Source organism: Anas platyrhynchos, chromosome 1 (assembly GCF_047663525.1).
Source record: "Anas platyrhynchos isolate ZD024472 breed Pekin duck chromosome 1, IASCAAS_PekinDuck_T2T, whole genome shotgun sequence".
Classification (NCBI taxonomy): Eukaryota; Metazoa; Chordata; class Aves; order Anseriformes; family Anatidae; genus Anas; species Anas platyrhynchos.
In genome coordinates, this window is record NC_092587.1 from 110,161,283 (window position 1) to 110,188,524 (window position 27,242).

General features: G+C 40.7%; 1 protein-coding gene across 3 annotated transcripts in view; it reads left to right on the forward strand.

The window, feature by feature from the left end:
- Positions 1 to 27,242, forward strand: part of HUNK (hormonally up-regulated Neu-associated kinase) — a 57,001-nt gene that overhangs the window by 19,762 nt on the left and 9,997 nt on the right. For all 3 annotated transcript variants that reach the window (XM_027449202.3, XM_027449203.3, XM_072026377.1), the window contains exons 3-8: positions 7,639 to 7,694; positions 13,216 to 13,351; positions 15,163 to 15,290; positions 21,055 to 21,190; positions 25,617 to 25,785; positions 26,717 to 26,800. In XM_027449202.3, the coding sequence (XP_027305003.3) occupies positions 7,639 to 7,694; positions 13,216 to 13,351; positions 15,163 to 15,290; positions 21,055 to 21,190; positions 25,617 to 25,785; positions 26,717 to 26,800 (709 nt within the window). The remainder of the gene's footprint in view (positions 1 to 7,638; positions 7,695 to 13,215; positions 13,352 to 15,162; positions 15,291 to 21,054; positions 21,191 to 25,616; positions 25,786 to 26,716; positions 26,801 to 27,242) is intronic.

Here is a 27,242-nt window from a genome sequence, read left to right on the forward strand (position 1 = left end):
AATTTACCTCAGAGCCTCAAAGTGGCGTCTATGCATGTATTTATATAGCAAGGTGACTTCCTTTTGAAAATGTATTACAGCCAGCTTTTGGCTAATTTTTAAGATATTGTTTAGTTGTTCATATTTTAGACAGTAAAGGCATCTCTAGAAAGAACTTATCTAACTGTTTAACTTCAGAAAAAGTGCACAGTAGCTGCATCAACTGCATGTCCTTCAACATAGGCCTGTACTACATCAACATAGGTCTGTACTACACTAGTACTATTTTGCTTCTTTGAAGCTCAGTACCAACATTAACTACTGTATGGTTTCACTGTGTCTTTGAGGAGGTCATGTCTGCTGTTTCACTGGTGGAAATACAGCAGTTCAGGGCGATGAACTGGTTTGTCCAAAGTCTGTCAAGGATGAAGCCTAAATGGTTTCACAGAAGTCCCTTGCTTGTGCTTCTCTGCTCTTTCCACTAATTGTATTGCCCCAATGGGACCTCGCAAGATCGGAGAAAGGGAAGTACAATCCAGAGCATGCAGCTGTTCACTTCATCTTGCAGTGTCTTCTCAGGAGAAATCCAGAGCTGCTGCAATGCTGTGTGATGTGTTTCTTTCTTTAGGACCTTGTTTTAATCAGTGCGTAAGCAGGATGTTTACCTGGGCTCAAGGGGAAACAGGACAAGTTAATCAAATAGAGGTCTGCTGAGGGTTTCGGAATAAGGAATAGCCTTACTGTACCTCTGCCTGAAGCCCATGAGCAGCACCTGGCAGAGGCTGGGAGTGCACAGGTGGAGATACCACACATGATTGCCTGCCCCTATTTCCTTCTCCACTTATGTGCTCTTGGCTGCTATGGAGACAGGAGGATGGTGGGCTGATGTACCTTTGGTCTGACCCAGTATGTCTCTTATTCTGTTCCTAGGTGTATTTATAGGATGTTGTCTAAGAAGGAGACTACACTTTCTAAATTTGGGATGACGGGAGTCAAGTCTGAACTCCCACAGATTTGCCACGTGGCACTGAGCACATCATGTAGGCCCCATCCTCTCGGTAGCAGGAGCAAGGCACCTGCATAATTCTGCAGATCTGGGACTTAATACCACCAGGCTACGCTGCCAGGCCCGGCTCCACACACCCACAAAGATGCTTTTTTTGGTCTCAAGGTCTCTCTGCTTGTTCCCTACAGTCCTTTAGGGGTAGGTGCTACGTGCACCTATAACCTCGGGTGCACTGAGGTCTTATCTCAAGCTAAGCTTCGGGTACCACTGCACCATAAATATTTGAGCAGCAGCCAGGTCTTGTCTGCAGGTTCTCTATCAGCAGCTGAACTGCTGATCTCTTTAAATTATTAACCCTACAGTTTCGGGCATGGAAAAGGAAGAAGTCTATTTATTGCTTTAAAGGATCAATTCATATCCTGTATGTAGTGAGATGAGGTGTGGGGAAAGAAAAAGGTCAAAGTTTCTGAAAAGGGCAGAGAAAACCCTGTCAGGAACAGATGAGGATGTTGAGCTTCTAGCAGCAGCACTGAGTTCAGCAGCAGAAGTACCTATCACAGGGAAATCTGCCCTCTGCTTAATGTCATGGTATCCAATGTGCTTATGGTGGGCTGGCGGGACTGACTGATTCACTTGCTGGTCAGTGGATCCAAACCATCATTACACATCTGGATAACTAGCAGGTCCAATTCTAGTTATACTGATAAAATATTTTCTCTGGCTTAACTGTTAGCATCTTGACTTACTATATTAACAAGGTATGTAGAGCAGCACAGAGACACAAGAAAAACACGGGCAGCCCAATCCAAATTTCTTCTCCCATCCCTCAGTGTGCAATAGAGGGACAAGGACTAGTAGTCACCGCAGGAGTTGTCCTTCAGCTTCTTGGGCTTTTGACCGTGGCAGCTATAAAAACAGACTACTTAACTGAAGAGGGGAAAAAATAGTGCAGAAGTCTGATTCATGCTCACCCTGGATGAAATGACAGTGTTCTGTTGTTGTTATTGTTGTTATTTTTAAAACAGGTAAAAATAACAGAGCTTTCATTGAGGTGGTGATCTGTGGGTGTTCGCATTCGCTGTGTGTGAAACAAAACACAGCATTGTAGGCCAGGAAGCGGTCTGCTGTTTGCCTCTCTCAAAATGTTTTCATCATTCACCCTGAATCAGGCAGAGCATTGAAAAGTGTTCACTGAACCTTTGATTACAAAAGTCACAGGCATTTTTGTCCGCATTATTCAGGGAATAATCTAGATGACTTGCCCTCTTCTATAATTCAGGATGGAAAAAAAGCCAGAAAGAAGTTGCATTAAATTTGGTTACATTATTTGATGAGCATTACTCAGCTGGCTTCATGATTTACAATCAAGACTTGGCATGGCAGAAAAGCACTCTGACAAGAGAAGGGACCCAGAACTCAAAAGAAAAGCCTCTTTTAGGAAGCAGTGTGACATGCAAGCAGTCTAAAGATTTTCGAGAAACCTCACTTTAATTAGAGAGATTAAAAAATTATTTGAGTTTGACCATATTTTGAATTACAAATAGTTCTTCTATGATATATAAAAGCTGCAAGCACCCCAGTGTAGGAACAGCATCTCTGATGAGAGTGTCCAGGTTTCAGTGGCCACTTTCTGGAGAAAGAAATGCAGCTATTCTAAATATAATTCCATGTAATCACTTGTGTTTCATTACTTTTATCAGAAGAGCTGGTTGGTTGCTAAAAATACACTTGCAACAAGCTCGACTGTGAATCAGGTAGGAATATTTATCTTTCCCTCTGACAGAAGAAAACAAACCCAAATGGTAGTATCTGGTGAAGCTTTCTCTTTTCAGAGGGTGTTTACACAGGCCTTCATGCTGTCAAAAGGCAGGATGAACAATAAGCCCCTCGGGAGCATAAGGACAACAGAGAAAACGAAGTGAAAGCCTTGGTGCTTGCAACTGCATCCCACAGGAAATTCTCAACAACCCTTTTAAAGTAATTTTAACAAAATTCAATCCCATTCAGTGCAATTACTGTCAGGATGTCAAAGAAAAGAATTTAATAATGTATTGGTAGCAAAGGTAGCTTTCTGTGTTCCCCCTTTTTCAGTCTTCGTGGCAGTATATTCATACCTTCCACTGCCATTTTTTAATTAAAAGCAGATCAGGAGTTTGAGAGACATAAGAAAATACTTGAGGTTTTGAGTGGAGTTTGTATATTTTTCCATAATACCCTTCTGCTCTTTCCCTAGCACACCAAGAAGCGTAAGGTGGTATGATGATGCAGTTGCTTAGGGTGCTACGGGAGTCCTTCTTTGATACCCACTAATTTGACGTGTGCTGGCTTTGGTAACTTCCATCCCATTAATTTTAAGTGCCAGTAATCTGGCTGCTGATGCAGTATTTATGACAGATCCTGCACTACAGAACAAAGTCTCTATTTGAAGTGCAAAGCTGGTTTGTCTTTCTATTTTATGTCAGATTTCAAAATTACCTTTAGGCATTCTCTCTTGGACTGCTCTGCTGTAAACAAACTAAACATTGTTTTAGTAAAGACAATGGAACAAATTCCACTTTTACAGAGTCAGCCACATTGAATTCAGTGACTTTGTGGCTGATAGAAGAATCAGGCTCAGTAAACAACACTTTGATAACAAAGCAGTGCCTTTGAAATGTGTGTTAACACGATGATGAACCCAAAACTCTGCACCCTTCCCAGCTCTTTCATGGGGCTACAAAGTGAGCTTGTGGGTTGGTAGTTGAGATGTGATTTTTGGTGGCACAAGCCCAAGGTAGTGTGCTAAGTGAAGCAGGTTCGTGTTGCTCTGTGGAGTCACTGGCTTGAGTAGGGGTTTCCGAAGCAAAGCCAGGGAAAAATCAGCTCCATCAACAGAAGAACAAACTCCAAACCTAAACAAGACATCCTATGAATCACGTCCCACTCTGAACTGAAGGTCTCCAGCAACTGCATGTCTTCTCCCCACCTCAGTTCCACATACTGTGGTACGTGTACAGCTGCATGGCCCTCTCAGTCACAAAGCAGCTGTGTCCCGTTGAAAAGTGCAAGCCATTTTCAGAATTACAGGAACCTCTGAGTCTGCAGGGACCTGCATATATGCCTAATGTTTAATTGCTCTGCATCTTCCCATTGTCTTCCAAGAAAGACTTCAAGCATTACGTGTGTCATAGCAAGTAACTCGCATTCTGCCTTGCAGTATACTACCATTAAAAAGCGTGCAAAAAGAAATCTCACCAGAATACATATGGTGGGATGTTTGCTTTTGTTTGTTTGTCAACCCGTTTATAATGTTGTGCATGAAATTCATTGTTCCCTAACTTTTCAATGTAATGGTGCTATTTTTTTTTTCCATTGCAAGGAATTAATGTAAGCATTCAAACAAAGTAGCAACCGAGATAAGCCTGTCTGTAAATAATGATAATCATAATATAGTAATAATAATTAAAACTAAACAAAAACACTTATGTTGGAACCAGATTGAACTAACATAATAAAACATTTAGGAACTTGAGGGAAATCAGTGCTGTCTCTACGGGATGATCCTAAGAGAGACATAAAACCAGATTATACAATCACGCTTTTTGTCAAAAAGCAATAGCGGGTGATTTGGTGTATTGTTAAAATCACTTAAAGTATTCACAGAATAAGCCCTCTGACCAGCAGGCTGTGTTTGCACTCCTGCTGCCCTGGCCATGGGTGCCAGGTTCCTGCCGTACATCGGTACCAGTCATCTATGAGCACTGCTGGTGGCCATCCCAGTGGGATCAGGCTGCGGGGTGGTCCTGCCCTGCGCTCTCTGGATAGTCCATGTCTGTGTAGCAGTGGTTCTCCAGCTATGGTCTAATCTGGCTTTTCTTGGTCTGGTTTTGTACAGCTTTGTGATTCTTAGACAGGTTCACATGGAATCTTTTCGTTAGGTTGTACCAAAGAGTGAAAATATGTTGTCCTAGTTCCCAGCATCACACCAAAAAAAGGGCTTTCATGTTGACGTGGACTGACAAAAATGTGGTATACATGAACTATTAGATCAGCTACTGCTTGGTGGCAAGTCTGCTGAGAATAGACGTATGGGTGAATGGCTTTAATTAACCAGGTCTGATTGCACTCTATACTGAAGCTATATTTATTTATTTTTTCCTCTGATAGCTTTAAGATTCCCTGTAATATTTATCCTTAGTTTTATTTTTTAACCATGAATCCTTTTAAATATCTTGTGTTTATTTTTAGCCCTTCTGTCACTCATTTGTTATTTTAGTTGCTTGCATGTCTTTTCACCTCAACTTATAGCTTTCATCTTTCTATTTTCTTTCCTCTATTTTTAAAAGTTTACCTCTTTTTAGCTAATGTTTAATGTACTCGGAACTTCCAAATTGCCTTGCTTCTTGCTTTGAGAGTTTGTTCTGAATGTTTCAGCGTACGACTCAAAGTCCCACTTGGTTCTGTTCGTTTTTCAAGTCTTCTTTCTTTTCCATACTGTTTTTTTGGCACTCTCTCTTGTTAAATACCTGGCCCCGATATCTTTCTAGAGGCTAATCACCCTGTCTGTGGAAAAATCTCCATCTGCAAGCAATAAAGGCGTGACACGTGAAGAAATAAGCCCTTTTTTGGCAGTGGGGGGAAGTGGAAGTGGGTTGATCTGGATCCATCTGGCAAGGCACGTCACTCTTGTACCAAGCAATTTCTCAGCCGTGGTGGTTACCATACGGCAGAAGCTCCCTTTGGAGGAGGCAGAGAGGTGGGTTTGTAGCGCGTTGCAATGCATGGAGTTTCCTGCAAAGAGAGGAATGCCACCGAATAGCAGAGATTTGCAAAATACTCTTCTTCAATAGATTTATGTATCATTTCCCCTCTTTCTTTTCATGCATGAAGCAAGGAAAATCTGCGAGAAATGCTAGCTAGGGTATGGAAACATCTGTTCAATAGGGAGATGGTCGTTGTGATTGTACGGGTGAAGTGAGTGTCATCCTACATGCAAATATTCTTTTTTCTTAGATTTATTTGAAAGATAGCATGGACATAAAATGAGGGGAGAGGAACATTTAAAAAAAAAAAAAAAGGCTTGGAGTTGGTCACAGTTATTTTTATTTCCCAGATCCTTTCTTGTGAAAGTGCTTTGTTTAGTTTGGTTGGTTTACTTGTCTTATTTTATTAAGCGTATATCTTCATCTGCAATAGAGGCATTCTTCATTACTCCCTCTTCCTTACAAAGGCAAAATAACGTGGATGTCACTGACTTCCCATAATTATAGCTGATGGCTTTATTATCCATTTTTTTCCGAAGTGTACTGAGAGAAACACCACTGGCAGTCTGAGCTATTGATATCCTGGCATGCTAATAGAAATATTTTATGTCTGGACTGTGGAAAAAATTCTTGTAAGAAAGACACAAGCAATTCCTAGAAGTTGTGTGGAAGTTGTGTAGCAACCTAAATGATTTTTCATATTATACTTAATGCTTATACTGTACTTGAACCATTTATTTATTTGTTTATTCATTCACTGTTTTATTTTTAGGGAAAATAATCTTTGTGATATTTTGCTTATGTAGAACATGGTTTAGAAATGCACAACCACATTCGTAAATGATGAAAGAACACATGTAATGTGAACGGAGTGCTCACAAATACATGTCAGCAGACTGGTTGCTTGATAGCTGTTTTCATTTTATCTTCTCTCCCCCCAAACTGGTCTGGGCCCTAGTCTGTGAAGTGGTTCTGGGGAGGTCAAGCAGAGTAGAATGGTGGAGAAAGCACTGAAGTGGCACTCAGAAAACTTGTGTGAGGACTTCTCTCAGCTTTCGTACTAACATACTGGATGGCATTAGGCAAACCATTTCAATCCCTCAGCCTCAGTTTTCAACTCTAGCACATGAGAATCTTAGAATCATGAAATGGTTTGGTTTGGAAGGGGCCATCTAGTTCATTTAGACCATCCAGTTCCAACCCCCTGCCATGGGCAGGGACACCTCCCACCAGACCAGGTTGCCCAAAGACCCATCCAGCTTGACCTTGAACACCTCCAGAGATGGGGCATCCATAGCTTCTCTGGGCAACTTGTTCCTGTACCTCAACACCCTCACTGTGAAAAATTTATTCCTTGTATTATATTTCATCCTTATACTAGCTTTCTAGTGTTGACCACCTCTGTAAAGTGTTTGGATGTCTCATCCCCATGGGGAGACTGATTGTGGTCCTCAGAACTGTAGACAATATCAGAGAAGAGACATTTGGCTCCTCAAATCTCTGCAGTTTATTCTCCAGCTACATCCAGTGAAGTGACTTTGGTTATGAAGAGTAATGAGAAAATGACCTCCAATTCAAAAACATATTTGAAATGTTTCCCATGTACAAGGTTTCTGCAGGCTTATAAGTACACGAGAAATTCAAAGAATCTGATTAATTACAGGATTTACTGACAAATGTTTGTAAATTCTTTCTGTGCATGAAGAGTTGGTGTGAACCTGTATGTGAAAGTACTGGTAATTACGGAGAGGAGACAGTGCATGGGGCTTTCTGCTTTGAATGTGGAACTGTGTGCGCTGCTTTCATAATACCCGTTATTATATATATGAATTTTGTAAATGAACTGATGAGAGTGATGGGAAGTTGCTTCATTATTTCAGAGGCTCACTCAAAATATTTTGTTTCTTTCAGAGACTTGAAGATAGAAAATCTGTTGCTAGATGAAGACAACAATATCAAGCTTATTGGTATGAAACTAGTTCGGCAATTCCAGTAATTAAAATTGGTAGTTTTATAAAGAGAATTTTAAGACTTCATAATCCTCCATGTGACAACTGCTAATGTTGCTGCAAAGAGGGGCTGGGAGAGTATAGATAGCAATCAAGCTGTTCCTGACAGCATCTTGTGAAAAAATGTTCCAAATAATTCAGCTTTAACTGGGTATGGGCATAATCCTTCATCTTCTAACAAGCGGCTTTCCTATTTAAATCAGGTACTTTGTAAAGAATTAGAGAACTGACACCGCAGAAGTAACTTATTTTATTATCTTTATAATTTTGCATTTCCTGAGTTGGATTCTGCCCCCATATGCATATGCTTCCGCTGAAGTTGGTGGGAGTTGCATGCATTTTTAGCATCTAGCAAAATTTGGTCCTTTATTTATATTTGTTAAGTTTGCTTCCAGAACCTGATAAGAAATTGTTTTAGAGGGCTGTTAAAAGATATAAAAAAGATCAACAATAGAGACTTGATTGTATTCAGGTGTCAGTTGTATGCAGTGCTCAATTCATTCAAGTTATGCAGACGTTTTAGATTAATCATCTGTGGTTATAGTCTCTCACTGCCGTTGTGTAACTGCCATTAACGTTAATGTGTGCACTGAAAAGAAAATATGCCCTTCACTAAAAAAATAAAAAAAATAAAAAATAAATATTTATTTCTATGCCTACACTTTTGCCAAAGCAGTGTCTGTGGCTGCAGACAAATTAAACACTTGACTGGCTGTCTTTGAAAAGTTTCATCACCTGAAAAGTGATGAAAAACACTTAGCATTCAGGTCAAATGGACAGTCTTTGTAATGTATAAAGCACATACATCTTGAAACAAGCAAGAAGAGCATGGTTAATGAAATTTGAAATACTCAAAAATTACTCAGGGAATTTGGTCTCTAGAAGAACTACCATGACTTCTAGTCATTACTCTGTAGTGAATCAAATGTCTCTGGGAAAATAAAAGCAAAAGAGAATGCTGCATTACCTCAGTTACGGGTCAGAGGATACTGATATGTTACCATGAATCATTCATCAGTAATGATGGATACCACCCATTATCTTGATTTAGCAGATAAGTGAGACCAGATGGTTTGCAACAGTGCTATATGAACATCTGATAGATTTAAAGAATTTCTATAGCTTTCCTGTTATTGGGTGTTTGATTACACAACAGTATGTGAACTTGACATCCAAAACCAGATCTAATCAGATGATGTGTGTACAATTAAAACTTACATGCCAAAAAATAACTTCAGAGCTGTTCCTGCAGTTTTGTTTGCTTCAGTTGCATAGAAAGGTCTCCTCACAGTGGGTGGTGTGGGACGTATAGAGAAAGAGACAGATCTTCCGTAGCCTAGCTAGCTGAGATAAATTGTCCTCAGGTCTGCAGCCTGATGTTTTGAACAAGGCAGATTGTACACAGTATGTATCTTAAAACAAAGCAATTAAATTGCACCGTCCAACTGGGTATGTTATAAAAAAATAAAGGTTGCTTTATTAGTAATAATTTCACTGTAAGTAAAAACAGTTTTAAAGTCACAGTCTGCTCAAACACTTGTGTTTTATCAACAGTCAGCTTAAGTCAATTGTTTCATCTCCTCCCATTCCCAAAGGAAAACCTCTGATCTAATTTTCCAGAGAAGCCACTATTTTATTAAACAACCCCAAACAGTTAGGATTTGTTTTCCCATGTTTCACACAAGCTGGCTGTCCCGTGTCCTGCTTCTGCACAACTCATGCAAGGGAAATGTTCCAGCACATGTCTGTGCCTGGTGTAATAGACCTGATAATTTACTCCTGTTCCTCCTCCATGCCTGTTCCCTCACTCATCTTGTTCCACATTCAGTAAAATATTTTATGTAGTCTATCTTTCTAGAAATGCGATGAATCAATTGTGTTGTCATGTAGTGCTGCCCAGGAAGGTTCTTCACTAGAGAAGAGTATGTTTAGAGGAATTATGTGCTGCTTGTCATGCTTTCAAGAAGAGACTTTGAGCTACAAAACCAGATGACATTAACTGCTTTGCAGTAGCAGCTTAGTCTCCAGGTTTTGTGCAGCAGCAAACACTCCAGTATCTACTGAAAATGTTGCTCTTGTAATAGCTGTGTAATATAAAAAATAGGAAAAAAAAACCACACACACAAGGGAAACAGAAGAGATGAATGAAAGATGAAAAATGTAGCATAAAGTGACACTGACAGTCCCTGCTCGCTCATGCATTTCAGTGAGAGACGAATCCCTTGAATCCCTTTCTTCACACAGCTGCTGACACCTTGCTTTTTGTTACTCTTTTTAGCTACGTGATAAGATGGTTTAGAATATGTGCTTAGATAGTATTATTAGAAAAATTCCATTTGCTGTGTTAAGTGGACTTGCTGCTAGCTGCTTGGTAAGTCTCAAATCAAGGAACATCAGGATCAGCAATGCTGGAAGTAATTCACTTCCCTTTATCTACAAGCCCATGGTGGTAGGTGTCTGATAAAGATGCCACAAAAGGCCACTCACAGACCATGCAAAGTCCTTGGCACTCTGCTCAAGGACCTACAGCACCTAAAGGACCCTGCCCATAAGTAGCTCTACTGAGGTCTGTGAAGCTCTGCTTCTGCAGACAAAGGTCAACCTTGTCCATGATCTCTCACTTTATTCTAAGGCTTGTGCTCTTAAATACCTTTTTCCATAATCCAACTGTCACAGCTTCAGAGATAGCCATGTATCCATAGCTTAATGTTGATTTCCTGGAGGCGTTGAAAAGTAGTAGTGCAATGCGATACTTCGATAGTATGAAGAGTGGGGGTGGTGGAGCTCCTATGTCATAATATTTACTCTGGAAAACCAAGTGTGGCCTTTGATCTGAATTCTGTAATTAGCTAGGCTTATTGAAAAAAGCCCAAGAAAGAGACAGGAATGGCAGTAAAATTATCAATGCTGGTGGTAATACCATTCTTACCAAGATAAAAACGCATCCTTACTACAAATGACCCTGCGATCACGATGTGCTGCCACACTATTCATAACAATATTTCCATTTCTTTTGCAATAAAATCCCCGTCCCCAGTATGCAGGCATTTGCAGGCATTTTTAATTTCAACAGGAACTAGCAAAAAAAAAAAAAAAAAAAAAGAAAAAGAAAAGTATACCAGCCTGGTTGTAATGAATGAGCTGAGAAAAAGTCAATGAGATGTTTATAGTTTAAGTAAATAAGATAGCGAAAACTTTCACTGGAGGATACCTCCGTTGATAATGATAAACAGATGCTGGTTTATACTGGGTCAGAATATAGCCATTATTTATTTTGAGTGTGAAGCATTATGTTACAGTCAAGTAATTTTGAGGTGTTATGTCACAGTAGGGTAAAGACCATGAGTAATACCCTGCAGAGGTATTATTTCTAGTTTTAAAAAGTATTTTACAGCTGACATAACCCATCTCAGGCCGTAGATAATAAATAAATTAATTAAGTAAATGGATCCTCAGAAGTATTTGTATAAGCCCCAGGGATAATACATATCTAGCAGAGATGATTAAGCAGTGTCCAGAGACAATTGTTTTCCATCAGAGGCAAGGAAATTGCCTTGATCCTCCCTACAGTTTTTACAGTGCTCTCCAACAAACCCCTCTGAGCCTCTTTGGCTGTTTAAATGTGGTGATGCTGGGCTTGCCTCCCTCACAGAGAGCCAGCCAGGCAAGCAGCAAGCACTCTGCAGTCATTTGGACACTCCAACCCACATAGTCATTTTTGTACTTTTTTTTTTTGGTAAACATTATTCATTTTTAGCCCAGTTTCATAAGGGAACAAGGCTTATGTGAACACCCCAGCAGGGTGCTTTTAATATCTTGAGGGACTCTTGTCTAATTTTAGCCACATTTGGCATAGGGTGAATCCTAAAGGACAGGCTGACAGGTCGTTACTTCAAGTCTCATGCAAATATGTAGGCAGATAAGGGAGAGAGACTCTAACCAGTGACTGTGGAGGGTGGCATGGGCTCAGCAGTAGCCTGTTATATTTGGCCTCCAAGATGTAATGCTTTTAGCCCAGCTGGGCAGGTGGGTAGCACACACAGAAGGCTGTTTTATGAGACACGTGGATAAAAGACACGAGTCTCTAGGAACAGGATTCAGTGGTCTGCTTCTCCGGACTGCATTGTTTATGTATAAGACACTTTTCATTTTAAACACACCTACATTTGGGGAATTTTTAAGAAGAGAGGATGAATGAAAAAGGAGATGAACAGATGTCAGTGTTCTTAATACCAGTATTTCTGTTGAAGCTGTCATCAATGGGAGGCTATTAATAAACGTGAACATCTTTTATTGTGACCTCTGTAGATCCTCTGCTCCTGGATATGATGCCCTGCTGCAAAGGCAGACTTCCCAGCTTGTCAGCTTTGCCTGCATCCTCCCCTTCCTTGCCAGTTTGCCTCACTTCTTCCCCTTTATCATGTCAAGTTGCTGCCTTCTCTCAAGACCCTCTGCAACCTCTCCTCACCTTCCCTTGTCATCTCCGAGGCTGTAGTTTCATAATTGTGGGCTACCACTAGACAGAGTGGGCTTGCACACCCCTGCCAGCACATTGCCCCCAGCCTCTTCTGCGGCTGGCGTGACCGAGCTGCAGGCCCGTTCCACAGCTGCTCTCTGCAAATCTCTTTCCTTGCTGAGTGGTTTAATTTTTAAGATCCTTTCTTAAACACAGCTCACCCTGCAGCCATACCAGTGCTGGAGCAGACGAAGGAGGTTGGGAGAGCTCCCTTCTTGGCGCCAGCCTGGGCTTGGGTTGGCTGAGAGCACTTGTGAAACTGCAGCCTCCTCTGGTGCGGAGAGACTGCGTCTTGTTCCTGATCGGTTCATGATGCCAGCCTTTGCCAGTCTCTTGCTATTACTGCCAGCAGAGAACATCAGATACACCCAGGGGCCAGAAATACAATAATTCAAGACAGAAGAGGGGGAGGGAGAGCCAAATCAACACATTCCCCTTCTTGCTCCAAGATCTCCCTTGTGTTGCTTCAGAGCTGAAACGCCGACTCTGCAACCCCATGTGTTTGTGAATCACCACAGTAGTCGCAAGAAAGCAACCTCCCTGCCGTAAATCTGATGGCTCCTTTAACAGATTTAAAGGAAAAAAATGAAGAAGCAACGCTTGGCCTCTTAGTACCAGTACGGAACCCATGACAACCCGAGGCTGCTTTCTGCCCCATGCCCATCATGCGGTGAGGGCATGAGGCAAACTCAGCTCCAGTTGCTGCCATCCAGTTCCCAGTGAAACATAATTGCTTTGTCTGTGAAACTGATGATCACGTGTGTTCTACGATGATTTTTATTGCTTGTTGAAATCTCTTTTTATTTAGCACAAATTGTAAAAATTTTTCATGTGAATGATTTTTTCTTAGACAGTTCGTTGCTTAGCTTTTGAAAAAAAAAAAAAGTGCTTTTTTCCTTGCTGTTTTAGCGCTTTTTTACTGTATCTATCTCTTTCATAACTCTGTCTCTATGCTTTTCACAGACTTTGGACTGAGCAACTGTGCAGGCATCTTGGGTTATTCTGATCCATTCAGCACCCAGTGTGGGAGCCCAGCATATGCAGCCCCTGAACTTCTGGCAAGGAAAAAATACGGGCCCAAAATAGACGTTTGGTCCATGTGAGTTACTTCTCTAGCTTATAATTGTTGTTACTTGTCATCATTACCCATTGCTCAAATGAGAAATAAGCAAGAAAATCTGTTTAATTAGCATGACTCTGTGAACTAAATTGCACCCATATTTTGATTTGAAGTAGAGCTGTACGTAGATTGGTAGAACACATAGCATGGCAAAGCTGCAGTAAAGTACAGCTTCATCAATGACTTTGAGGCACAGTAGAAAATGTGGCTCTGGCACAAGAGGACCAACATTGTGTTCTGTTTTCCCCAAAGGATCTTCAAACTTTCACATGGTCTCCATGCATTATCCACAGTCACATCTAGCAGGAAATGTGAAATCTAGTCAGGTCATCCCTTTGAAAGCATAGTAGTTAAAAGGGAAGAAGACATGGCCAGAAATTGTATGAGCCTGAGCACTTAGTAACATTCAGGCAAAAGAAGAGGCAAAAATTACCTGTGCCAGAGATAGAGAAAGCTATAAAGGTGTTCAGGAGTCAATGAATTTATCTGCGGTACTTTTTTAGACTGTGTAATTCCCACTACCCTACTGTTGGCCATGGCCATGGTGTCAGTTATTGTCTCTCCCAGAGAGGAATTAGGTGAGATTAGTTGAGTTTTAGCTCTTGTATTAGGATCTGAATATTTTCCCTCACCAGTGAACTGGGGATAGTAAAACACAAATCAATTTAAATGAAGTAATAGATTATAGTGGTTCCCTAGTTGAAGTATTTGGAATACTCTGAAAGTGCTGTATAAGTGCTACTACTGCTAAGAAAGGTTGGCCATAGTTTACATGTGAGACCAGGACCTGCGTCAACTTCATCTCTCAGGCTGATCTGGTCAGCACCCTGTGACACCATAATACTCTTGATCTGCAGTCTGTGCTCCAGGAGACCTGCACCTCACCCATCACATGGCTACTTCACTTCTCACTCCAGCAGTGGGCCATCCCTCCACATCAAGGGGGAGATTATCAGCCCTGAGGAATGCAGGCACTCTTACTGGGACTGGAATGCAGACAAACAGAGCACAGTCATTCCTGTAAACCATTTAAACTTCTCCAGTAATAATATCCTGCTTTTTTTTTTTTATGTAAGAAAGAAAAATACAGTTAACCCTACCCTTCCTTGTAGCTGAACAAATGCTTGCTGTGATCATGGTTCGTAATAGCACAATGGTTTAGATTCTTTCTGTTCACATACGTTTATTCAGCAGACTGGGGAAACAAATTCCCAAAAGGAAGGAATTCCACTCACTTGAATTTAAAGTCCTTTTGTGGGAGAGAAGAACAAGAGTACCCAACCCACTTTTCATCACTGACTCTGTTGGGTAAAAATAAGCAATAAGTTTTCTGCTATGAAAAATTTAATTGTTCACACCTGATCTTTGTGCTGCACCAGAGGCCAGTGGAAGCCTTTCGGTATCAAGCCAGGACTTGCGATGTACCCATGGACATGGGCAGTCACACCACACCCAGGGCAGCAGCGGTATAAGGCTCCTGAAAGCACTTTAAGTATTTATGCAGCCTGAGGAGAGACATAATTGTGGACTGGCATTTAGCTGAGAACTTGCCTAACAGCTGGACTCGGTTCTGTGACTCCCAGCTTATGTCTTACACATTGTGCGACCCTCCATGAGCAAACCTCTGTAAACTCTTGCCCAAATCATTGTGTGCAACAGAAGGAGAACATTTTCCATCCTGTTTAGTAGTTGTTAGGCATTTAAAACAAAGTACAGTCACTAAAACCTCAAACTAAGTTTTTCCTTGTTCCTGATCATTTTGGTTTCTTTTATTGTATGTTTTCTTTTAGTGGGGTAAACATGTATGCGATGTTGACTGGAACATTACCTTTTACTGTGGAGCCATTCAGCTTGAGAGCTTTATACCAGAAAATGGTGGACAAAGAAATGAACCCTTTTCCCACCCAGCTCTCTACAGGTAATCAAAGGAATATGCTTGGACCTATTCAGATCCAGTTGGTTGGAACCATTGCATTGAATTCTTGATTGTGAGTCATGCTACCAGCATGGCACACTAATCGTGAAAAATGTTCTTTTTCATTTTGTTCTCCAAAAGATCTGCGGGTGTTGGTGTAGTATAACTCCTTTTGTTTTGACTTTTGTATGTAAGCTGGAGAAGTGCCAAGTTGTACTGAATATAAGAGGAACAAATCTGTGAAAATCTGTGAAATTGCTTTCAGAAAATAGCTGGTCAGTTTTGCGTGGTCGGATGATTTTAGTGTAGGGTATGGATGCATGAACTCATTATTTTGGAATAACACGTTCCTGGGCATTATCATGATTAAGGTTGAGTGATAAGCTACCTTGAATGACCTCACATTCATTATGGAATAATGACATGCACTCAGAAAGTTATTTTGGGGCAGTAGCCTGTGATAACCTTCGTGTGTTCAGAAAATGCAAAATTGTCATTGCATTAATATTAGAAATATTAATTCCTTCTTCAAAGCCATGTCACTAGGCAACAGAATCATGTTTCAGCTTATAGCAAGACTGTGTCAGCATTTGGAACAAACTATGTTTTGTACTTAGGTTTTATTTTTGTATGCTAAATTTGATGCTCATGGAGAGCTTCTGTTCTTATCTGCAGACAGTTTGCAAGGGACATTCAATAGGTTTAAAATACTGCAAATACGAAAAATTTGAAAGATCATACACTTTCACTTAGATCACTAATAATGGCAAACCATTGCCATGGGGTGTAAGAAAAAAAACTTTGAAAGTTGTGTCGCAAGATGAATTCTCCAAGGACAGATTTCCCGGCATGTAGAAGAAGTAGATAGTTAAGGATTTTCTCACATGGTTTATCTGTGAAGCAAGTGGTGTACGTTGTTTCTCATTTGCTCAGCATCTGTATTAAGTACGTATTTTCTGCCAGCAGCTAATGTTGCTGCCATGTTGTAAAGTGGTAGCTTTACAAGTGAGCTGGGATGCTTCAAGTCTTGCCATGTATTTGATGCAGTTAGAGTGTTTGGTATTTCCATTCTGAGGACTCCCCTGTAGGATTCAGTTGCACAAAATTGCTATTTTAATGTTCTAGCACATGTTCTAAAGCCCCACTGAGTAAATTAAAAGACGGATTATACTGTATAAAGCAGATGACTGCTTCATATTGTATTGATCTGGAAGCCAAATCCTACATCAATTGCAAAGTTACTCTTGAATTCAGGGACTTGGATATAGTAGTAAAGATTTGCCAAGTTTGCCAAATATTTTACCAAATGGACCTCCCACAGTGAGACTTTTACCAAAAACTATCTGTTGTATCATGACTATACAGTCACTTTGATACAATGTACTGTTTCCCCAATCATTTTATTTCAACCACAGTCATTTTTTACGTGGGAGGTTTCACTGACTTTACGGGGACAACTCCTGTGTTAAAGTCTGAATCACCCATGAAAGGCCTGTGGAAGACCAGACTTTGTGTAGCAAAAAAGATAACATTATTTTTGACAGGTTTCATTTAACTGTTTCAGTCATCCTACAATTTTATCGTGGAGATCAAATTTTCTAAGTCATGTCTTTGTAGAATTTGTGGCTCACTAACAATATGGTCTCCTGTGACAACAATATTTTGTTTATCCTGTGAGAACAACAGCAGCTTGAACTTTCAGAGATGATGGAAAATTAATGGGATAGATTTAAACATGTTAACCTTTACTCACTGTGAAAAAGGCATGCATCGGTTCTTGGTTTAAGTCAACAGGCTTGCACATTCACCAACATGGCAAGCTGTGATTTAAGATGACATTTGTTCTTGACACACCTAGGCTTTGGGTCAGTAGGTAGAAAATCTTCTCCTCTGCCCTGAAAATTGTTTCATTAGTTAACTCCTTAGGTATACGCATCTTTTTCTTAATTCAGGTTTTCTTTTTCTGTTAATTCACAGAGATCGCAGAAGAGATTTTTTGCAGTAGTCTGTTTTGTTTGTTCATTATGTTCTCTTTCAACATTTAATTTCACAGCTACTGAATGCAGGGTTTGTTGTAAAAATAGCTATTCTTATCACTAAACAAGAGTATATTTTATTTGTATTAGTTACAGTTTTGTGTGACCATGGACACCCAAAGCAACTGTGTAGCAACAGGGAAAATTTGGGGTTAGTATTTGATTTTCCCACTTAGGAAACTGTTTTTCATTAAGCTGCATAAACAACACAGCTATCTGATTATTGATTTTACGTGAGCTGAGTTCAGTTGTTAAGGAAGTTGGTATTCACCTTGCACACATTATTTTTTTTCTCAATGTACTGCTTCTGTGTGTTTATGGTCTTCCTTTTGGAACAGAGAAGTGCTGTGGAGATTAGAAGAATCTCTCTAAAAAAAGGGTTTTTTTAGATCCTCAGCTCCTTTACTTGATAAGTTTTCTGCATGGTTGATGTCTTTTTTTTGTTACAGAAACCCATGTCTTTCATAGCTGAGAGTCTAAAAGGTAGCATCAACTGATGTTACTTTCTTGTGATTCCCTTTTTAAAGCCTATCAGACACTAACTACTGCACATGTTGCCACGTATTCCATGCTTTTGGAGCAGAAATGAAGTGTCACTCTTTACGAGCATTCAGAAGTCGATCATTTAAACTCCAGGAATATGTGGATCATCTGATGACTTGTATTTCCTCTGTGAAGTACAGATTAATTGCAAACCAGTGATCAAGTCAGTCCTGGGAAGTTACTGCACCTCAGCTAGATGTTACCACTGTCAGGAGTAAAGAGGCAGTGTTGTCAAGCCGAGGTCTGTGTAAATTCTTAAGAACAGCAAGCAATCATCTGCCCACATCTGTAGTTCTGAGCTTACTTATGGCTTTGTGAAGTGAAATGACCTTATTTCATTCTCTCTGGCCAGTTTTGTAAGCAGCACCTGTATACCTATTTTAACCAGGGCCCACTCAAAGCATGGCATTCTCTAAACAAGACACTAAGCTGGTTTCGTTCATGTCAAAGCAAATGAAAGTAGCAGAGGTCTCGTAGTTCATACCTGAAGCACTCTGTGTTTCTGTTCATTACTGAACTCAATACGCTAAAGGAAGTTTAAAGGGAGAGTTGTTTTTCTCATGGTCCTGGTCTGTCATTTGTCAAAAGAGCAAACTTTGCCCCAAAGTTACACCATGGAAACAAAATTCCATCAAGTGCAGGTCACTGGCTAATCAGATTAGTGCTGTCCTCGAGTTCATTGTAAATGAGGCCCTCACATTCCCTCACATAATGAAGCTTTGGAGGGATAATTCACAGTGTCCTTTGTTCATGAAGCTACTTGGTTCAGCATGAAAAGCGGCTTCAGATGCAGTGGGTCCAAAAATCGATTCATTATCTTCGTGTTTGTTTCCTGGGGGACTAATTTAGCTGTCCTACAGCTGCATGGCTAACTGAAAAAGACCCAGTCTTCCTCACACCATCTAACAGCTCAGGTGAGCAAAGGTGCTGTTAAAAATCCCTACTGCATCACCTGGGACTGGCTGGTGAGGGAATCTCCCTGGAGGGCTCCCCTCTCTGGAATCAGTTTCTCTGCTCTGAATCTGCTGCACTTTGTAATGCTTCACAAACCTCATTTACTTTGTCTTTTGACAAGGGGGAAAAAAAAATCAAGGTTTTTAAGGAGCCGTTGGCTGATTTGGGGGCTGAGGGCGTTGGCAGTCGGTTTGGGGAGGGATTGCTTTGCACTGAGAAGCATGCTCTGAGCCCGTGGGATGCATGCGGCTCCTAACGGGGCAGTACTGGGAAGAGAGGAACTCAAATGGCAGAACAATGGGGCGATTGTTTCCCATAACAGGGGTCTGCGCCCAAGATGTGTTGACGTGCCGGCTTTCAGGGTACGCAGGGAGCAGTCCTAACATCGGCTTCCAGGAGATTTATGAACTTGGATGTAGTTTCTTCCTGCTGTTTCCACAATATTGCTGTCATAGGAAAATAACAAAAATGTTGGGAAAGATTTAAAGTGAAGTACCTCACATAAATCAGCTATTTGTGAAGACAGAGCTTAGAAAAAAAAATGAGCTCGTGCCTAGCTGAACTGGTAAATACATAATCATAACTCTCTCTCTTCCAAATATAAACTTCTCAACACTAGGCCTGCACTGAAACAGATATCCTCTAAGGGCCTTCCCTGGCTGATGTTTGATGGTTGCAGGATGGTGAACACAGAGGTTACCCAAGCTGCTAGGAGTCAACACCTATCACGTCTAACTTTGATTTATTTGATGAGAAACCTTCCCTTCCTCTCCTGCTGCTCTGCTCTGGCACACCAGCCCATCCAGCCTGTCCCTTGTTGCGGGTGGGCTTGGAGACCTGAGAATGCTTGGGTAGACAACCAGGCAAACATGAAGAAGTCTCATAGAAAAGAATTTTATTCTTAAAAGGCAGCGGTGCTGTGTCTGTGCAGAGGCTCTGTCCGTGAGAGGAGCAGTGCATTTCATATACCTAATCAGCAAGGCAGTTCTGGCAAAACTTTTACATAACACAAGACTCTATTTAATCTAAAACACTGTTGTTAAATCCAAAGACTTGAAGTAGGGTTAAATTTTTCAGTCCTCAGAAACCCTACCAAGCCTCAGGCAAAGCATAGCAGTGGTCCTGTGCTGCTACTGCCCAAGGTCTCCATACAAGGTCTCTCCAAGGTCTGGAAATAAGTAGATAAGACACGCTCAAGAGAGTCTGGGAGGGAAGCTGCAGCTCTACTGCAGAATGAGGTCGAAAAAAGCCTCTAAGATGCCATCCATACGAGTTGGAGAAAACTGCTGGAAGCCATCACTTGTGTCCTTTGTTTGCCATTGACTTTGTTCAGGGTGCACTCAGCATCTCCACTGGACTGTTTCATTCTGGTTTTGGTTTTCCCAGAATTAGGTTTCTTTGTCTTTTGTTTAGAGAATGATAGAGGATATAGTTAACTCTTTATTGTTTTGTATCTAATAAACTAAATCTAACCTTGATAATTTAAGGAGTAAAGACCAGGAATATTTAACATAGAGCTTATTTTCAGCTCAGATATTCACTTCTTGTGAGTCTTTTAGCAAATCTCTTGACTTCATTGTCCATAACCATATAAGAAGCACATTGTTTACAAATATTGGAAAATTACTTTTGAGGCCTGTCGTAAGAAAATCCCAAGGTGTCGTGGAATGTCATTGAAAGTTGAAGCTATGGTATTTGAAAACAGAATAAAGACCATTAATTTTACTGTACTCTTTTAATTTTGCTAAAATCTCCTGCAACTGACTGTAGTTTAGATGGAAATTGTAACAGGATTTCTCCCCATGTCAATGGGGGCAGAAAACCCAATTCTCCATGTCTTCCCTCCCAGCTCTTCGTCCCTTCCCTCCCCTCCACTCACTCCCAGTCACTCTCTTTCTACTCTAAACAGAGTATGAGTGATTTCCCTCTAATCTCACTCCAGTCTCCTGTCCTCAGACAAAAACTTTGACTAGCATACTCAGAAACTTCAAACAAGCTCTGAAACAAAAAGTTCTTTTTCTCCTCTCCTTTATGACTCTATAAATCTTCGTTTATTTTAGTTACTAATCTCTTATCAGGCTTTCCTTTTTCTCAAGGACATTTGAGCATACTAGAAGGAAAAAGTTGATTTTTAGTATATTCTGGGGTCAGGCTACACAGCATAACATCTCAACTACCGTGTTAAGTCATAAAGCATATGACATAGCTCTTGTTTTTTCTTGATTTCTTCACAGCGGCCGTAAACTTTCTACGATCTCTGCTAGAGCCAGATCCTGCAAAGAGACCAAACATCCAGCAGGCACTTGCAAATCGGTGGCTTAATGAGAATTACCCTGGGAGAGCACCACCTAATGTAACATATCCAAACAGGTACTGTGTGAAAGAGCAGAAAAAAACAGCCAGTGTGTACTGATGTTAAAATGTGAACAGTTTCATTCTTTGTGTGACAGTGTCCCACTGCATTTTTTGGGATTGCTTTTCTGACTCAATCCTTAAAGCTGTTTTTTTTTTTTGGATTGGCCATTGAATATGTGTTTCCTGAAATGACCAAAAACAAACCTTAAATCAGAAGCTGGCATATGATGCATTTGGGGGGTGGTCCAGGGTACAGATCAGGTGATTAATTGGCTGCAGGCCTTAGAATAGATGTTTGTGAAGATAGTTTATCAGTTCTGATCTTCTCCTTGTTTGTCAGTAGACCCATACTACTTTTCCAGTAGAGGCTATACCTATTCGTGATACATATGGCAGGTTCCGTGGATTAGGTAAATATGCAAACAGTAGTGAGAATGATCAGAGTTCAATGACCTTCATTTGTTGGTTGTTGATCTTGAATACCTGTGCAACGCTAAATGCGTGACTACATGCAAACAGGTAACAAATCTCATGGTTAGTCAGATATCAGTCTAAAGAAAAAAAGAAAAAAAAAAGGAAAAAAGAAAAATACTTCTGGTCCACTTTGGTTAGAAATAATCTTGCTTGACTTTCAACACCCCTCAGTATAGAGTCTTCACATGGGCTCTCATTACAGTCAATGGAGAAAAATAAGGGCACAGTTTACAGAATGATTCATCTGACTTCTTTTTGATTCTGTAGTAGGATGACATTGTGCCCAGGAGATCTGAGTTTCTCTCCCATGAATGTAAATAGAGCCTCAGGCAACTCACTTAGAAATATATGTCTATATTTGATCAGACAAAACTTCCTCCCTGCATCAAAGCCCTTCAGCACACACAATCTATTACCTGCGGAGGATTCCTTGTAGTAGTTACTAGCTCTCAGACAAAGATCCAAAGCAGTGCTGAGGCAAAGACAGCAACTTAAAGCTTGATTTTGATGCTTAAAATTTGATAGTGCCCCAAAATTTCATTCTTAACTCACTAAGAGCCAAGTCCCTAAGAGAAGAGCCTAACTTCTACTCCACAGTTTGTTCAAGTGCCAGGTACCTGATGTAGCATACACCTAGGGGCGTGACAACCTCTCTTTGTCTGAATGCCTGAACCATTGTCCTCTACCCAATATGATTTCATGTTCATCAACTAGGCCACCTCTTTGTGTTAGTGCCTTGACAGTCTCAGTGCCTAGGCAAGCTCAGACCATGCAAACAGAGCATTCACTTGAGCATTCACTTGAGGCCACAAAACTGCCTCCCCACCTGCCCTCCCCTCTGGTCACCTGCTAGTCAGGCGAATAGATGTAGGTCCAAACCTTGTGGGGTTGACAGGCACCTACAGTGCCAATCTCTTACTGCTGAAGCGCTTGATACTGCTCACAACTGAGCTCAGGAGATCAAATTGGGTCCCAAAACTCACGACAGCCTTCATGAATTTTTGGAGACTTTTCCTTTCAATGTTGCTGTCAGCTGGCTTATAGGTCACAGTCCTGTCTGCTACCCATGTGCCCTCTATATGTATAGGATAGTTGAGGTGCCCTCATTTAGCAGCAGGCATTTCCCTTCCTGAGTTAGCGTTTTAAGTATTGCTTTGTGGAGAATTGCTTCAACTATGCATTTCTTTGGCCTGAGGACAGTAATGTCTCTCACTCTCAAAATATGGCTGGATAGTTGTTAAGCAGCTTGGATGGTTGTTCTCCAACGGGTGCCATCACTAGAGCCATCCGCTGAAGCAATTGTGAGGCTGGCTGCATGCGATCCTCAGATCTACGTGGACAGAGTATAAAAATGGCCCATAAGAATGATTGTTTTGCAGGGAATAAGATAGAGAACAGACAGACTCATTATCTCAACATTACTGCCTGAAATTTAAGGGCAATTGAGTTAATTTGAGTAGTGTGCTGTGCAACAAAAGGAAATCTGAGTTTCCATGGTGCTTTGGACTGTACCGAAGTGCACTGTACATATGAACATTGTATGGTAAAGAAAGGGAAAACAAGTGTAAACTGAATGAGTCGTTAAGCTAATGAAATCACTGTCATAATGAGCCTAATCAATCTGCTAAACGTGGCATCTGTTAAGTGAATGTAAGTGTAACTGAGAGCTGTATGGGTGATTTAATTCTCTTGCTGCGTGTGTCTTATCTGCAGAAGAGGAAAAAAAAGAAATATGGCTTAAGTGTGATTTCAGAAATCTTTTGAGTTTGTAGGTACATTTTAATGCCTTGGTTTCATGACTTGGTTAGCTTGAAATTATCAGCCCTTAGACAGGCTGTGGTGGAGGTGTCACTTTAGAGCTTGCTCTCTAGTCCAATTAGGTCGGAGACTTAGGAGAGAGGCCAACCTCTATTAGTGTGCAGTGCTGTTCATGGAGTGCCCATTAATCATCCCCTTCTAACAGCAGGCAAATGAAATGTAAGAATGGAAGAAAATGCAATACTGAACTATAGAGAGAGCATATGTTTGCTCATGAATATATGTGGATACAGTGATGATCATAATCCTTACTTATTGTAAGCACTTTTAAAGGGAGTATCAATGTGAAGAGATACCCTTTGCTATTAAATAAATCAGCTACATTTTTTTTTCTCATTGCGTATTTTTTCTTATCTTTTCTATTTGAAAATAAGAGAAAAATAACTACTTCTTTCAGAACACAGGTTTTATGATGAAGTCAGTGAACCTGTAAAGGATAAAAGCTATCATGATTCTGTCTTTTTTTTTTTAATAATATTTCTTTATTTTTAATTTGATTCAAAAAAATTAAATAATTAGCTTAATTAGTTTATGCCCAAAGCTTGACATTCCTAGAATTTGTAGAGCTTTACTAAAGCCTTATTGGGAAAATGCTGTAAAGTTTGAAATATTTAAAAGACATGATTTGCCTCCTTTTGATTGCCTCCAAAAGAACCTCTAGAGTCAGCTTCAATAGGGTTTCTTCAAGTTTCTGTTAGTGTGCAAATGTGGGTAAGATATTATCTGTTCTGAAAAATCAACTACCAAATATGCTAGGAATCACTTTCTTTCTTAATCATGCTTTTTATAGCACAAACAAGAAACTGTTCTGTTCTTGCAGTTCTCTTCTACCATTTTAAGGTAACCTCCATTGTTTCCAAGGCAGCAACATTGTAGGAAAGGGGAGAACATGAAGATAAGGTAGAAGAACAGCAGAAAATACATTTTCAGATGAATAATTTCTCAGGGTTTTTTATGAGCTTGTTTTTGTTAAAGAAGCAAGGAAATATTTCCCATTTTGCTGTGCACTTCAAGTAGAAACTGCTTGAATTCCTTTTGCCATCCAAATGCCTTAATGTGCAATGGCTAAGATAAGTTTTGCTTATGAACTTAAAAAAAACCACAACACTCAAGCTTTTTTTTTTTTTTTTTAACTGCAGAATGAATCTTCATTAGCATGCTGAATAAAGGAAAACAGTTGAGATTTTCCAGACTCTGTTTTTCATCTTGTCTAAGTCCTTATGTCAGATCCAGACTGCTCTCAGGTGTACAGGACAGTGGTATAGGAGAGCAGGGGTGAGAAAGGTAGAGAATTATCCTTTTGAGGGGGGAAAGTAGGTTGTAAAAAAGCTCATAACCTAAGCTTCTGTTAGTTGCCTTAGCCAAATATTAGGCTTGATACTGGGAGCAAAGAATATCCTTTAGAAAGCAGACAAAATCCAGCATTTCTTTGGAGATGGATGGGAGCTGACAGGTACATCTGGGAATCTGGCCAGCATATTTAGATGTCTAAACAGGAGCAGAGTTCTTTGGAAAAATTGTTTTCAACTTACACTGTGAAAGTGCTTTGCTATTTCCACAGCCTGCTGTACTGCACTTCTCACCTTGGCTAAGTCTATTATGGACTTTACAGAAAAGAACATCCATAAACTCATGTTGTATTTCTGCTTCTAACCAATATGAGTATAGCAGCAGTTTTACCATTTTGGGAGCTGCTGTAATAACCCTCCCTGTGTGTCACCTTTCTCTGGGGCGAAATGCTTTAGCTACCTAGTGCATAAATATTGTGCAAAAGGTGAGGGGTGAAGCTGAACACTGCGGTGTCTTTTAAAGAGGTGTTTCAGAAAGGAAAAGGTAGCCACCTAAGTTGGATTTTACATCTTTTCCTTCAAAACCAGGTGAATAATCTTGACAGTCTTCACTGGTCAGATCTAGGGTGACAAACGGAGACATCCTGGGCATTGTGGTGCCATTTCATTTCACGGTAGGATGTGAGGTCACTTTGGCTTGGTTTGTTTGCTACCACAGCGTGCACATGGTTCCCAAGTAGTCTGCCTTTCTCATCACAGCCATGTATCTGAGCCTTTCAGGTTTCTTCTCTGCCATTGTTATCAAGGCTCTGCCACTGGGAGGACAGTGCAAGCAATGTGCTTCCCCTCTCTTTCTGCAGAATCCACCTGGAGGACCTCAGTCAAAGTGTGCTGCTCCATATGACTGAGAAGCTCGGCTACAAGAACAGCGATGTCATCAACACTGTGCTCTCAAACAGGGCAAGTCACACGCTTGCCATCTACTTTCTGCTTAATAAGAAGCTGGAGCGCTATTTGGCAAGCCTCAGGGTAAGTTCTGCTTGGTGTTGATTCTTTGGCCAAGCAGGTGAGAGGGTAAAAAAGTGCTTAAAGATTCCCTGCTCGCTGGTATTTGATCTCAAGGTATTGCCTGCATTTTTATTCCTTCATACTAAAAGCATTATTTCCAATGATAATTCCCCAAGCTGCTGAGGTAATTGCTTATAGGCTTGATGTCTCATGATTCCATGTTTTTGAAGATCTTTCCATAGAAAACTAACGGTACAGTTGCCACCCCAAGGTAGGCTGTTGTGCAGGCTGTGCCTAGCGTGGTATGCAGTTCGGCCTGCTTGACTTTGCAAACATTCTCCCAGGTCATTTTTTCTCTTCTTTAGTGCTGCTCTCCTTAAAATCCAGTGACAGTGCTAGTGCTGCACAACTGTCCAGCTCACGTAGCTGGGTGCCCATTTGTTAGGATGGGCAAAGAGCACCAAGGCAAGCTGCAATCTCTCTTCCCATGGCTATCTCTCCACACAGCTATCTGTGGTCTGGCGAGGAGTCTTAAAAAGTTAAGAGTCTGTAGGCTCCTGAATGAGTTGCGTAGTCAGTAGGGTGGGCTGTATTTTGTTTGAGCAACCTGGTCTATTAGAAGGGGTTGGAGTTAGATGATCTTTAAGGTCCCTTCCAACTCAACCCATTCTATAATTCTGTGTATGGAGTTTTATTTTTAACGTATGTTTCTTTGAGAAATTATCCCCAACAGCACCTTAGTTTTTCTCTTCTCAGTTCTTTTAGCAAGCGTGTTTTAACAATGATGCCATCAATGATATTTAAAATGTAATGGACCAAATTCACCACATCCGTAAGCTGGTGAGACTCTGCTGAACGCCAAGAGTGGATATGGTCCATTAAGCAGTAGCTAAACATTAGCTTTCTCTAATTATCTTATATACTTTGATTTTCTGTGCTTCTCTCTCCACAGAAGTCTGAAGGCCAGGACAACATTTGCCACAAGAACCAGCTATACCAGATAGAAAAGTACAAGGCAAATAAAGACTCCTATGAGGTAAAGCTCATTAAAGCTTCTTAAGGTACTTTGAAAGCAGGCTGAGTTTGAGGATCCCCAGCTGTTGGGATTAAGACAATGAATTTCTGGAGCTGTGAAGAAAAAAAGATCAGCGGTCTTGGCTGCACAGGGCAATTCTCCCAATTTCTTTTTGAAGGAACAAATAGCAGCCCCTTAGGGCGAAGTTTAAAGACAACTTTCAGCTTTCATGAGGAAACTAAATGCTCTATTTAGCAAAATAACACAAACTTCTTCAGGGAGAACCTTAGTTTCATTATGATGTGCAAGTTGCTGAAGAAGACTCTAACTGCATTGCCTCGAGTCTAAAGACCTTGGTGGTGCAGGGCAGAGCTGTGTGACTGCCAGGGTTCCCTCTCCCCGGTGACTTGCCATAGATCTGCACAGCAGAGTGCAATGTCCTGACTACTAGAAAATGTAAAAC